Consider the following 14960-nt stretch of genomic DNA (forward strand, 5'->3'; position numbering starts at 1 on the left):
AGTGGGAGGGGATGGGCGATAAAGGAGTGATGAGAAGATTAATAGTAATAGTAGTGCAGACACTTGCCATTGCTTCTTTCCCAGGGCTGAGAGAAAATGATTGGCCCAAAGTCATCCAGCTGGCTTTGTGTCTACGGTGGGACTAGAACTACCATTTCTCAGTTTCTGGCCTGATGCCTTAGCCACTGCACCAAAGTGTCTCTGGTAAATGATCTTACATCAGAATAAATAGGAAGTAATACTAATTTATTTTTAATAAGATTAGGTTGTACTAAATCTAAGTGTTAATTTCAGCTCATTGCTTGTATTGTTTAGCAGGACTCTCAAAGATTGGCCTGTCACTATGTTGATTAGTGTGGATTTCCTTTAGCGATTATTTATTCATAAGTTATTTATTTAACACTTCGTAAATTATTTACAGATTACAAACAGCAAGCTATTTCCTCTGCATATTGAAATATTCCTGTTGTTAGATATGACTTTCCCTTGTATGGATAACCCGTTTTCCCCCTTACAATTGGTTTCTCTGACATTATGAATGTTCAGCCCTTCACACTTTTCTTCAGTTGTAACGTTTCCCACTCATTTGCCATTCCCCTTTGAAGCATGCATGTCTTAATGCATTTTATAGCGTAGTACAACTAATCAATGCCCGGGTTGTTAATTAATACATATCTTGTGGTAATACTGATCCTCTAATTACAGGAAGTAATCCAAATGTTACACGAATGCTAAGGGATTGTACGTGCGATTCACCGCAGGAGGTTGAGAAAAAACAAAAACACCCTAACCACCTGAAAATAATGGCATGTTTAATGTTAACATGAGAATACCGAAATGTCTGTGTTAGCTGGTTCTTATATAGGTCTATACCAGGGGTGTCAAACTCGATTTCATTGAGGGCTGCATCAGGGTTGTGTTTGACCTCAGGAGGCCGGGGTGGGCGTGGCCACAGTGGGCGTGGTCAGCTCTATGTCACTCGTGTTAGGGGCGCCTGTGGTGGTCCGAGCATTCTGCCAGACGAAACGGGCTCCCCAGCTCCTTTTTTGACTGCAACAGCCTCCTGTAACCCCCTGCCAGCAAAAACAGAGCTCAGGAGGGCCACCCACAGGCTGTGCAAGCTCCTTTGTCAGCTGCAACTACCTCCTGCAACCCTCTGCCAGAGAAAATTGAGCTTGGGAGGGCTTCCCATGGGTCTTATGAGCTCCTTTTTCAGCTGTGACATCCTCCTACAACCCTCTGCCAGCGAAAGCAGAGCTCGGGAGCTCCATTTTCACTGGCAGAGGCACCACAGGCTGGTCTTTCCCTGTTTCCAGGGTGCCCCTACAGGCCAGATCTAAACACCCTGTGGGTCAGATCCGGCCCCTGGGCCTTCAGTTTGATACCCCTGTCTATACTGTTATATAGCAGGGGTGGGATTCTACCAGTTCTGTCTGACTCTGTAGAACTGGTAGCTCTGAAGAGCAACAGACATAGAACCGGTTCTATGTCTGCTGCTATTTTGGCCCACCTGCCCGCCCAGGTCTTACCTGACCTTTATTTCATCTTTTTGCAACCTCAGCTGCCGTTCGAGGCACAGCTGTGATTGAAAAAGCAGGAAAAAGTGCTTTTTCAAATGCTGCTTCCCTGCACGCAGCGCTGCTCAGATGTCCAGGCAGCAAGCTGACGAAGATTTACACGCACGCGGAGCATGCAGGGAATCAAATCGTAAATCACCCAACCGATAGTTAAACTGGTCGGATCCCACCCCGTGTTATAGGATAAAGGAGAGAAGATATGGGCTATTGGCTGTGTAAAATGCACTAAGCCAGAATTGAATCACAGTACAAGTAGTCCTACTTACAACCACACTTTGAACCCAAAATTTCTGTTGCTAAGCAAGGCAGTTATTAAGTGAGCTTTGCCCCATTTTATGAACTTTCGTGTCCACAATTAAGTGAATCGCTGTAGTTTTTAAGTTAGTAACAAGGTTGTTAAGCAGTGGTGGGATTCAAAATTTTTCCTACTGGTTCTGTGTGTTAAGCCTGGATTCCCCAACGGGTGTTAAGGAAAACAAACTAAACAGAATGTGCAGCGAGTCAGATAGGAAGACAGGTAAATGTGTGAGATAAGTTTTCTAGTTAACACGCAGTAAAAATACAGATACGCTTGTGCTATCAAAAATATAGTTTATTCCATTTAAGAATTATAGCATAGTCAAATAAACGGTCCATTAGTCATATATCAATTTCAGTCAAGTCTTGCCGGGGATACTCTATTTGCCAAAGTCCGTGTTGAATAGCCAATGTCAGTTCACTTACAATAAATCAGTCCAATCTTTTTACTATCTCTCGGTTGAGAAAAATCAACACTCCTTCTTCTCTCCCCTTTTCAGCAAGAACGCAGTCATCAATCCATTCAGTAATTAGAGATCAGTAAGCCAGAGAGAGAGAGAGCTGCATTTGCCTCGCTTCATATATAGTGCTTTTACAACCACACCCTTAATAACATTCTTGCAGTTAAAGTTACACACACTTTAACTAACAAACCATGATACCATATTTATTATTTTTACCCAAACCAGTTAGGGTAAACAATGTTATCCCTAACACTGTGGGCATGGCTTGGTGGGCGTGGCAGGGGAAGGATACTATAAAATCCCCATTCACTCCCAACTCCTGGGGGAAGGTTACTGCAAAATCCCTCCCCACCCCACTAACCTGCTTTCCAGCTCCATTGCAGGGCAACAAAAGAAGAGCCAGCCGACCAGCTGGGACTCGAAAGGCAGAGAATAGATGGGGACGGGACCAGTGGTAGGATTCAATTTTTTTTACTACCGGTTCCGTGGGCGTGGCTTGGTGGGCGTGGCAGGGGAAGGATACTGTAAAATCTTCAGTCAGAGGTGGGATTTGCCGGTTTTCCAAACTACTCGAAATTTCCGCTACCGGTTCTCCAGAACTGGTCAGAACCTGCTGAATACCACTTCTGGGCGGGACCAGTCAAAGGTGATATTTGCTGGTTCTCTGAACTACTCAAAATTTCTGCTAGTGGTTCTCCAGAACTGGTCAGAACCTGCTGAACACCACCTCTGATGTTAAGGGAATCCAGCTTCCCTTTCTGCTTGTCAGAAGGTTGCAAAAGGTGATTGCATGACCCCTGCAATGGTTATAAATACATGTCAGTTGCCAAGCATCTGAATTTTGATCACATGATTGTGGGGATGGCACAACAGTCGTAAGTGTGAAAAATGGTCACAAGTCACTTTTTGCAGTTCCGTTGTAACTTTGAGTGGTCCCTAAGCAAATGGTTATAAGTGGAGAAACTACCTACATGTTGAACAAAATGCTATGGTTTGATTCACACATCACATTAAGTTGTATATACATGAAGTTATACATATATTAAGTTGCATGTTCTAGATCCGTGATGGCGAACCTATGGCACGTGTGCTACAGAGCCATTTGTGCTGGCATGTGAGCCGCAGGCAAACTTATCTCACTGCGCATACGTGCGCCTCACAGCTGATTTTATTTTCCGGTTGGTTTGAGGCCTTTTTCGGCCTCCCAGAGGCTTGGGGAAAGCCTCTGCAAGGCTTTTCAGGATGAATTATAGGCCCATTTGGTCACTTCCTGTAATACCGGAAGTGATGAAACGGACCTATAATTCAGTCTGAAAAGCCTTGCAGAAGCTTTTTCCAAGCCTCTGGGAGGCCGAAAAAGGCTTCAAACCAGCCAAAAAATCAGCTGTGAGGCACAGTGCAGGTAAGGGAGGGGGGATTGTGTGCACATGCGCAGGGGGTGTGGGAAGGGGGCACGCATTGCATTCTGGGTGCTGGCATGCAAGGAGCCCAAAAAGGTTAGCCACCGCTGTTCTAGATTAATGTGAGGTCAGCTAGTGGGAGTAGAAGCAAGTAAGAAAACCTGCAAACTTGCAAATCAACAAAGCTCTGCCTTTTTAAAAGCAGGGAGGCTTACTGTATATTTTCTTTTAAAAGGCTTTCTTTGAAGAGGCAGCTTAAACAACAAGATGAAGCAGATCTCTTCTTTTTCCACAGTATTTGAACAGAAAATTTCCATTCTGAACACCATTATGATAATAATAAAAATGAAAAGCAGCTTCCATCATTTAAGAGGCTTTAAAAGGAAATGCGAAGTGACAGGAATGAATAATACTTGTTTATGGTAGGCATTTGGGGGAAAAATAACTGTGTGGGAGGATGGAGAGAGAAGAAACAGGCTTTTCAATTCTTGTACAGATTAGCAGAGGATGGCTCAGCATAGGTGCGAACAGTATGCTTTCAAAAGCTGGTTTAGATCATAGAGAGCCATCTTGGTTAATACCATGGTTGCAAAAAAATCAGGGGGAAGCTGGTAGCATCTTTCACCACCATCAAATTTTATTAAAGGTATAACATTTTCAGAATGGCTTTTGTGTGCTGCCAGATTCTTTCTGATATTCTTCAGATCGTTGAATCCTAAAGTTGAAAACGGGACTTTAAAGTGGGTGGACTTCAACTCCCAGAATTCCCTAGTCAGATGACTGGAATTCTGGGAATTGAAGTCGACCCATCTTAAAGTGCTTGACATTAAGAAATACAACTGTATGCCATCAAGTCTAAACCCCTATTTATCTCAATTAAAATATTCTTGGCAGATGGTTGTTTAGCTTTGACTTCAACGCACCCAGGGAAAATTTTGAAATATTTAATTATTAGTTCTTAGATTAGATTATACAGATGATAGAATAGAATAGAATAGAATAGAATAGAATAATTCTTTATTGGCCAAGTGTGATTGGACACACAAATACTCTCAGTGTACATAAAAGAAAAGATACATTTGTCAAGAGTCAAAAACATCAGGTACAACACTTAATAATAGTCATAGGGTACAATAAGTGATCAAATCATACTAGGAAACAATCAATATAAATTGTAAGGATTCAAGCAACAAGGTTATAGTCATACAGTCATGAGTGGGAGGCGATGGGTGAAAGGAAGGATGGGAGGAGTAATAGTAATAGAATTAGAAAACAATAGTAATAGAAAACAAACAACTTGGTCATGTAAGTTTGTAAAAGTTGAATTCTCCCTTGCACCTATCCCAACTAATTTTCCAATTGTCTTATGATTATGTAGACCACAGCATATAACAAAGGGAATATTTAGCTCTGTTTAACTGGCTGAACTGAAGAACTGGGGCGAACACTTTACGCTTGTCCTACTTTCCACAGCACTGAGAAGCATCAGAGTTGCAACAGATGTTAGAGGTCACTAGAGGTTGTTTTCAACATTTGTGTTGATTTACAATTATTATACAGGTTGCAGAAGACAATGGCTGTGCTTACCCCTAGTTTAAGAAGGATGGATAATGAACTAACTGATGGATTTGTACAATAGGCATTTATACAATGGCTCCTGGACTGTTGTTTATATTTTATATTATGTTATATTGTTTTTAAATGTTCTTAGCTGCTGAGAGTCACTATTGTATACCAATAAAATAAATGAAAAATAATTATGTTTTGTATGACATGTGATGGAGGTATGGTAAGTTAAACATGTCTCCCTGCAGAGCAGAAACAACAACTTGACTGAAGAACTAGTGAATTTGAAACCCCTCGAGTCAAGGAAAGGATGGGAGATCACCAACATGTTCTTTGGATGGCTGTTCCTCACAAGGAGACTGCAGGATATAGTTTCCCACGGGTTTGTGTTCTATATTAACATACTTGAAATACCCTTCTCTGATTGGTCCACACATAGTGTGTGGTGATTGGTTCTAATGCGCGACTGTGATTGGCTCGAAAAGTACCACTTGGGATTGGCCCGCCCGATCGGCGGGAGATTCAAAGAGCCGTCATTGGTTGCGAGCCGCGAGAAAGCCTCTATAAGAAAGGCTGCTGCGGCTCCACGGTTGAGACGGATTTTAAGAACTAAATAAAGAGCTGAAGTTACACTGGTCTCGAGTCTCATTCTTCCCGCGATCTAACAGTTTGAGTGTCAGGAGACAAAGGGATCAAACTTCAAGATCACAACCGCAAAGGAGCCTTTTAAAGGTTAAAGGATACTAAATTTGCTAACCACTCTTCTAATCGTTTTAGAAAATTGCCTCTTTAATGATTTTAAGGCTATTAGAAATCTTTGGAATGGCAAGTTTGAAAAGTCATCTATAGAGTCTAAAAGAAAATTATAAGTTTAAGAACTTAAAAAGATTTTGAAGTAAACAGCAAAAAACTACATAAGAGTTTAAACCAAGAAAATTATAAACAAATGAAAGGTCCAGACAAATCAGAATACTAAACCTTTTACTGCAAGATTTTGGGATTAACTATAAAAACCAGAATTATTTTGTCTAGTGTAAGTGATACCAAGATTAGAGACCTTATGTTTTATACTAGACACTAGAGGGATTAAAGATTTCAGGGCAAAAGAAAAAAAAATGGTTTTGATCTACAAAATGACACAAAACTTTGTAGCGTTTGAAATATTAAAGGAGATCTTAGAAGAATGAGGCTAGAAATTAGTAGCCACAATATCAATAATATTAGTAATGATATCTGCTTCTATGGATAGACTATGTTAAAAGATATTAATGAAGAAAGGACAGATATGAAACAAATCTTGCTGGATGCACAGAAATCAGTAATACTAGATTTTAAAAGTCCTTTAAAGTATTTCAAGATATAGAAGGAATTAAAAGTGAAAACACAAATGGCTGGGCAATAAAATGACCCTGATAAGGACTATTGGATATACAATATTAGCTGGTTTAAGTTTTGAATATCAAAGGGGAACTATAAATGATAAGCCAAGAAAATAACCTGGATAATGTTTGTTATTGGATTTGCAAAGCAGGTTTATTAAAATTGTGAAGAAGCCTTTGTGATGGGACAAACAATTGAATCCTATCACAATATTTGAATGAACTAAAGAGTACGGTTTTTAGAAGTAAAAGCGATGAAAAAAAGATGGTTTATTTGATCAAGGTTAAATGTTTTTATGAAATTCATGTTTTATGGACTTTTTGCTGACACCAGGACTGAGTTGATGTCTTCTTGTTGTTAGTTGCGAAGTGGTGTCCAACCCATCGCAACCCCATGGACAACATTCCTCCAGGCCTTCCTGTCCTCTACCATCTTCTGGAGTCCATTTAAGCTCACGCCTACTGCTTCAGTGACTCCATCCAGCCACCCCATTATCTGCCATCCCTTTCTTCTATTGCCCTCAATCTTTCCCAGCATTAGGCTCTTCTCCAGTGAGTCCTTCCTTCTCATTAGGTGGCCAAAGTATCTGAGTTTCATCTTCAGGATCTGGCCTTCTAAAGAGCAGTCAGGGTTGATCTCCTCTAGGACTGACCGGTTTGATCGCCTTGTGATCAAGGAGTCTTCTCCAGCATCATAGTTCAAAGGCCTCCATTCTCTGGCGCTCAGCCTTTCTTATGGTCCACCTTTCACAGCCATACATTGCAACTGGGAAAACCATAGCCTTGACTATACACACTCTGCTTTTTAGTATGCTGTCTAGATTTGTCATAGCATTCCTCCCCAGGAGCAAGCATTTTTTAATTTCTTGGCTGTAGTTCCCATCTGTGGTGATCTTGGTGCCCAGGAAAATAAAATCTGTCACTACCTCCATTTCTTTCCCATCTATTTGCCAGGAATTGAGAGGGCCAGATGCCATGATCTTAGTTTTCTTAATGTTGAATTGATTCTTTGGGATTAGCTTATAAATGAAGGAAGAGTTATGGGAAGCAAATATATCTGTTTGTATCCTTATAGGAGGTGAAATATCCACTTACATACACTACATTGTTGTTCTTTACATTCAGGTATCTGGACAAAGATTTCCTTTGTTTTGAAGTCAGAGTAGAGTTTTGATTTCTTTCCTAATAAATCATACTTGTCAAGATTCTGGAGGCTCCTGTGGGGGATATTTTGAACACTAGGACAACTGGTGAGAAATCAAGAAGGGGAACAGTCTTCCCTGTGTCTAATTCCCACAATGTCTTTAAATAAATATATGTTTAAGAGAGATAAAAAAGTCTTTCCTTTCCTATGAATTTCTTAATCTACTTTTCATCTCAAATATAATGGATGTCTGTTAGCAAGCACACATAGCTGGGCTAAACCTGAACTCTTAGTAACATTTTTCTGTTTGAATGGCCACTTAATTACTCTTGATTCTTTCAGCACTTTGTATATGCTCTGGAGCCCCTCTTCTAACAAGGCTTCTTCAGCTTAAATCTCTAGCACGTTCTCTACCCTAAGGGCCTGCAGATACATCATCCCCATGCAGCTTGTCAGTTGTGCTTTTTCCTTATCTGGAAGGGAAGACTGCCATAACAAGACCATTGTGGTTGGCCTGTTTGTCTTTCATTGCCCTCAAAACTATTGTTTAATCTGCATCTTTGAACATGTTTCAAGTGATGGTAATCTGCATGGAGAGAACTTCTCTGGGTTGGAAGAGTTTCAAAGGAAATGTACCCCAGTTTTCTTTTATCTCTTCCTGTGGGAAGAGAAGCAACAGCTTGCTCAGATCATGTGGAAAGCAGCTTTTGCTGAAATCTGGAGTTATTAAAAAGGGATGTAGGGGGAAAAAATCTGGTTCTTCCTGTGATGCCTGGAAAGAAAATTGTTCTTCCAAAGTTTCAGGTCTGTAAAACACTCAATTACGGAAAGACCTTCTTTTCTACATTATTGCTGTTGAACAAATCACTTTATCATTCCATTCCTGATCTCAAATGCCCACATTCATCTAAATTACGTCTCCATGCAGGGGTGGGATTCTACCTGGTTCTGCCCAGTTCGGAGAACCGGCGCCACTGGCTGGCCCCTCCCCTCCCCACCCACTCACTCCTTACCTGGCATGTGTGCCATCAAACTTGCCTGCATTTGGTAAGTTGCTATTTTTCCTTTTTTGTCTCCCAACCATCAGCTGTTCTGCTGTGCCGGAAGATTTAGATTAGCTAGAAAGCAGGAAATCGTTGGCTTTCTTGCTTTCTAGCTAATCTAAAAGCAGAGCTGAACCTTCCCTAGGACTGAAGCTTCTATTTTTCAGTGCAGACTCAGGTAGCAGATTGCAGAATCATAGATCTCTAAGTGAATCTGTGGTTCTGGGAATAACTCAATCTGCCTGCTTGCTTTGCCTGATTTTGGGTAAAAGTTGCTCTTTTTTAAAATAAACAATTCAATATTTGCATACATGGTGTGTTGTGAGTTAATTTTATGAGTTTGCTTGCAAGCAAATTTTATGTGACAGACTCAGGTAGCAGATGGCAGAAACATAGATCTCTAAGTGATTCTGTGATTCTGTGAGCAACTCAATCTTCCTGCCTGCTTTGCCTGATTTTGGGTAAAAGTTGCTCTTTTTTTAATAAAAAAATCAATATTTATATAAATATTTATAATATTTACATACAAGCCACACCCAGCCAGTCACATGACCACCCAGTCACATGACCACCAAGCTACATCCACAAATTAGGCCACGCCCACAGAACCAGTTGTTAAGAAATTTGAATCCCACCCCTGTCTCCATGCTTATCAAGCCAATGTGACTAAATATCAAAGAAAATTGTTTCATCCATCAGTATAAGGTTTTGGCCAGATGTAAACAAACAAGGGGCTGCCATATCTTTAGAAATTGTGCAGGAAAGAATATTATAACTGATGTTTTTTATAACAGTAAAGCTACTATACTTTCTGAAATATTATCCTTCCAGGTTCAAAATCCTTTCCTACTGGCTGTGCTAGCTGTGGCTCCTGAGTGTTGTAGTAAAACATCTGGAGGACTACATTTACTTCTGCTGTAGTGTAAAGTAGGAGCAAGCTTAACTCATAATTAGATTTTGTGTCAGCCATGATTCCCACTGGCTTTCGATTTTGAAAACTGTCTGACTATATTAGCAGTACAAAGCCTCCCTAAAACCAAATAAGGCAGCATTTAATAAACTAGGATTAGAAATATAACTAGCTCTGCTTTTTATCCCAAGTGTGGAATCAAAATCCAGGACCCAGAGCAAATAATCAAGACCCACGGCAGTGATTTATTAGACAGTACTACTGGAGAGATTTTTCCCCCAAACGAATAGTAGGAGACACACCTTTGAAAACAAAGAGAGGCACTCATATTTATACATTTCAGAAAGGAAAGGAAAATAGCTCATGCATACATATTCATAAGTAATAACATAATAGATTTCAGGTTAATTTCTGTTATCTACAGAGAACAATGGTTTTAGTTAGGAGATAAAATTGCATCTTGAGAATCAGGGGTTGCTATGGGAATGTTCTGATAAAACTTGCCACAGGTTGCAATGAGCTACAAGGACCCATTACTTATGTCTGAATTTGTCTGTTAAACAGTCCGATTGCTGCCTGTGTAGATTTTGACCTTGAGGGATGCAATAAACCAATTCAGTTGCGGTGTGTGTAGACTTTTAGCCACTCTATTAAGACAGAACATTGTCTAGGGTATACCATCACAGAGATAGTCTACCCTTCATACCCTATGTGTCACATGTCTATCCCATTGTGACTCTATGACAAACTCGTGGTATCACATTGCCATCATGTGACATACCACAAAGATTTTCCCCTTCACGGAACTGGGGTGGGCGTGACCTGCGTGTGATGCATCTGGCCCACCAGTTTGACACCCTTGCTCTATGGCCTCATAAACCATTATTAGGGTTTTATTTTAATATTTTATCTCATATATTGTATTGTCCACATACCTTGTATGTATAGATTTGCCGATGCTTTATCTAAACTTACATTCATCTACCGGTGATTGCATGACTTCTTCAATGCCACGTGCTAAATTAGATAAATAAAAACCATCCCATTCATCTGAAAACAGTTCCAAATCAATTGTTTGGAATATGATAACAATAGCCAACATGGCAGTGATGGGATTCAAATTTTTTTACTACCAGGTCTGTGGGCGTGGCTTGGTGGGCATGGTGTGGCTTGGTGGGCGTGGCTTGGTGGGCATGACTTGGTGGGCGTGGCTGGATGGGCATGGTGGGAAGGATGCCGTAAAATCTCCATTCCCTCCCCACTCCAAGGGGAAGGTTACTGCAAAATCCCATTCCCTCCCCATCCCGCTAACCTGCTTTCCAGCTTTGGTTGCAGGGCAACCAAAGAAGACCCAGCCAATCAGCTGGGACTCAGGAGGCACAGAATAGATGTGGGTGTGGTCAGTCAGAAGTGGTATTTGTCGATTCTCCAAATTACTCAAAATTTCTGCTACCGGTTCTCCAAAACTGGTCAGAACCTGCTGAATACCAGGTCTGTGGGTGTGAGCAACACGGTCAGTACTGGAATAGCCATTTGGATGGCCGGTGGTTCTCCGTGCTCATCTCAGAATTAGGAAAAGGAGGAGATGGAAGTAAATGCTAGTCTAGAAGTCTTGTCAATGTAAGAAGTGCCACATTTCATTGGCACTCTCCACCACGCATGAATGTCCCAGACTTCCCTTTCATTTAAAAACGTCCCAATTTTCACTGTAAGCTTGCTTTTATCTCAGCCTAATTAAGAATCGGCACAGCAAAAAGAAGACATTTCTGTTATATTATAAAGTCAGCAGTCACTGAAAATAGGCAAAGGTATAAAAAAGCAAAGAGTTTAGTTTTGTAGGCAAGGTCCCAAGCTGCTTGTGAATGATTCTGGAGAGAAATTCAACAAGACTGGCCCACAGGGACTGCTATCAACTTGTTTTAATCCCATTAGTTTAACTTCTTGGTTTGAGTCCTTAAATGTCTATGAAAACGATAAGGGCTTATTAGATACTATGAATGATTTATAGCAGGAAATTTAGCTTGGCTTTGTGCTCTGTTTTTTCTCCTGCCATGAACAGAGTTGTAGAAGGTCATTTTTTGGGGTATGTGTTTGTACACTTTCACAGACATACTGTACTAATGGAAAACTATATAATATCTTTAGACTAGAACAGGGGTGCGATTCAACCAGTGGTGGGATTCAAAATTGTTTACTACCGGTTCTGTGGGTGTGATTGGCTTGGCTTGGTGGGCGTGGCAGGGGAAGGATACTGTAAACTCTCCATTCCCTCCCCACTCCTGGGGGAAGGTTACTGCAAAACCCCATTCCCTCCCAACCCCACTAACCTGCTTTCCAGCTCTGTTCTCCTGTGCAAAAGAAGACCCAGCCAATCAGCTGGGACTCGAGACGCAGAGAATAGATGTGGGCGTGGTCAGTCAGAGGTGGTATTTGCCAGTTCTCTGAACTACACAAAATTTCTGCTATCAGTTCTCCAGAACTGGTCAGAATCTGCTGAATACCACTTCTGGATTCAACCGGTATAACAACCGGTTCGGTGAGCCCATGGACAATGTTTCTCCAGGCCTTCCTGTCCTTTACCATCCCCCGGAGTCCATTTAAGCTCACACCAACTGCGAGGTTTTACAGTATCCTTCCCTTGCCACGCCCACCAAGCCACGCCCACAGAACCGGTAGTAAAATAAAATTAAATCCCACCACTGCCTGGCAGGGTAACCGAATGCATATCAATTGGCAGTAAACTCACACTGATGTTGTCTAGTTGAGTAATGAAATCATTACCTAACTAGATCTAGTAGTTGCTAAGGTAGCCGACTAGAAACAGACAACTGTGAGTTCTAGTCCTGCCTTAAGCATGAAAGCTGACTGTGTGACTTTGGGCCAATCACTAGGAGACTGAGAGTTTAATTTAGTTTACTTTATTGTCATTGCACCTCGTACAACGAAATCAAACACCATCTTCAGTGTACATCATGACCATGAAAATAAACACAAACACATATCCTTCACACTCCACACATTGAATTGAAAAACCTTGATATTGCATTAATATTGCACTATACAGCAGAATTCAAAAGAGTTACTGCCCTGGGATAGAAGCTGTTTTTCAGCCTATTTGTCCTTGTTTTTAATTATTCTGTACCGTCTGCCAGATGGTAATAGTTCAAAAAAAAAAAAAAGGTTCCCAGGTTGAGATGGATCTTTGAGAATGTTTTGAACTTTCTTAATGCAGCAGGAGCTATAAAGCTCTTCCAAAGAGGGGAGAGGGTCAACCAATGATCTTTTGGGCAATGACATTAACCCTCTAGTCCCACTTTGGGCATGAAAGTCTGCTGGGTGACTTTGGGCCATTTCTCTCTCAGCCCAACCCACCTCACAGGGCTTTTGTTGGGGGTAAAATAGAAGAAGGAAAGACTCTTAAGATTTATTTATTTTTTTGCCCCCTTGAGTCTTTTATTTTAAAAAAACACAATAAAGGTGGGATAAAACTAAAATAAATACAAATAAACGACTGCAAGGAAACATCCAAGCTCCGGAAGCACCCAGGACTCCAGTGCCCATGGCTTTTCCTGAGTACAAGGCACAGAATAAACTTGATTGCAGGAAATACGACTTCAGCAACAGAGTGGTCAACGTCTGGAATACTCTACCCGACTCTGTAGTCTCTTCCCCAAACCCCAAAAACTTTAACCTTAGACTGTCTACTATTGACCTCACCCCCTTCCTAAGAGGTCTGTAGGGGCGTGTATAAGCGCACCAACGTGCCTACCGTCCCTGTCCTATTGTTTCTCTTATTCTTTTATTTTTCTTATATGTACCCATTTCATGTATTCACAACTATGTATACGCTTATACTTATTATCTTGTAAACAATTGGCAAATCAAATAAATAAATAAATAAAATAAATAAATAAAATAAATAAGTTACAGGAAGGAGTATTATGGTTAAAGGATAGGAAAAGTACCCTCCTAAGCAGGTGCAACAATTTGGCAGTGAAACCAGGCCCCCTTTGTGGGGCTTGATGTTTATTCTGAGGAAACTCCACAGCCTTCCTAACTCTGTGTTTCTGCTATGCTTCTGATTTTAGTCAGGAGGAAACATTCCCAAAAACACGAGCCAAACTTTGGCAATAAAACTTGTGGACTTCAACTCCCAGAAATCCCCAGCCAGCATAGCTGGCTGGGGAATTCTGGGAGTTGAAGTCCACTGGTCTTAAAGTTGCCAAGGTTGGATGCCCCTTGCCTTAGAAGAGGGGTTAAAATGCGATGGGTGGGTTTCTTTTCCTTTTTTGGTCCAGCAGCCCTGCATTCTGCCACATGTGTGTGAGCTGCCTCTTAGGCCCTCCTTCTCCCCCGAAATCAGACACCAAGACTTCGAATCACTCCCCCTGGCCAGGAAAAAAAAAAAAGCAAATAACCCAGCTCCGTCTTTTCTTTTTAAGAACAGATTCTTCTCTTCTCCCTCCCCCCTTTTTTTCCCTCCTCCTTTCAGCATTAATTTTCACCGTCCTTGGCTATACAATGTGACTGGGTGCCTTCCTTCCCCTTCTACTACCACACTTCGGCATTTCTTTTTTAAATAAAGAAAGGACTGTTTGGGTTTCCTGCATCCAAAAACATGCCATGTATCCCAAGAACGTGGATTGCAAACTTTTCCTTTTGGGTTCACCTCCTTAATATCCAGGCATTTTGCTATGCTAGAAATCCACCCGGGAGATTTGTCTTCCCAGACCAGAAGCAAGGTCAGTAGCTTTTTGTTCTGTTTTGTTTTTTAAATTACAATAACTTGGCTGCCTAAAGCGCAGGAAAATGGGGCATCTTTTCTTCCACATTCCTGCACTATGGATCTTAAGTTTGCAAAACGAAAGGACTTCCCTCAGCAAGTAAGTGGGTAAAGTTTCTCCTCCTCCGAATTGCTCTTTCGATTTATTTCTGGATTTATTGTATATCATCTGTAACATTTTTCTTCTGTAAAAAAACAAAAAAACACACCAAACCAAACCAATCACTGCCCACCTCAGCTCGTTAAGGGAAGGCAGAAATATTGTAGACGATTTAAACCGCAGAGACATTCACAAATCCTACAAAATTGGGGCTTGGTCGAAATTGCAATCATTATCACCCATCCTCCTTGCAGCTAAGTTTCTAAGCTGAAATTACAAAAAATAAAATAAAAATAA

General features: G+C 41.1%; 1 protein-coding gene across 1 annotated transcript in view; it reads left to right on the top strand.

Annotated features, from left to right (window-relative positions):
- The first annotated feature begins 14188 nt into the window (after nucleotides 1–14188).
- ADAMTS12 (ADAM metallopeptidase with thrombospondin type 1 motif 12) overlaps nucleotides 14189–14960 on the top strand; it is a 187079-nt gene continuing 186307 nt past the window's right edge. The window contains exon 1 of the mRNA XM_087958535.1: nucleotides 14189–14522. Within this exon, the coding sequence (XP_087814661.1) occupies nucleotides 14399–14522 (124 nt within the window). The 5' untranslated portion in view covers nucleotides 14189–14398. The remainder of the gene's footprint in view (nucleotides 14523–14960) is intronic.

This window comes from Notechis scutatus, chromosome 2 (genome assembly GCF_049901735.1).
Source record: "Notechis scutatus isolate UNSWTSFEM ecotype Mainland chromosome 2, rNotScu1.2, whole genome shotgun sequence".
NCBI classification, from domain to species: domain Eukaryota; kingdom Metazoa; phylum Chordata; class Lepidosauria; order Squamata; family Elapidae; genus Notechis; species Notechis scutatus.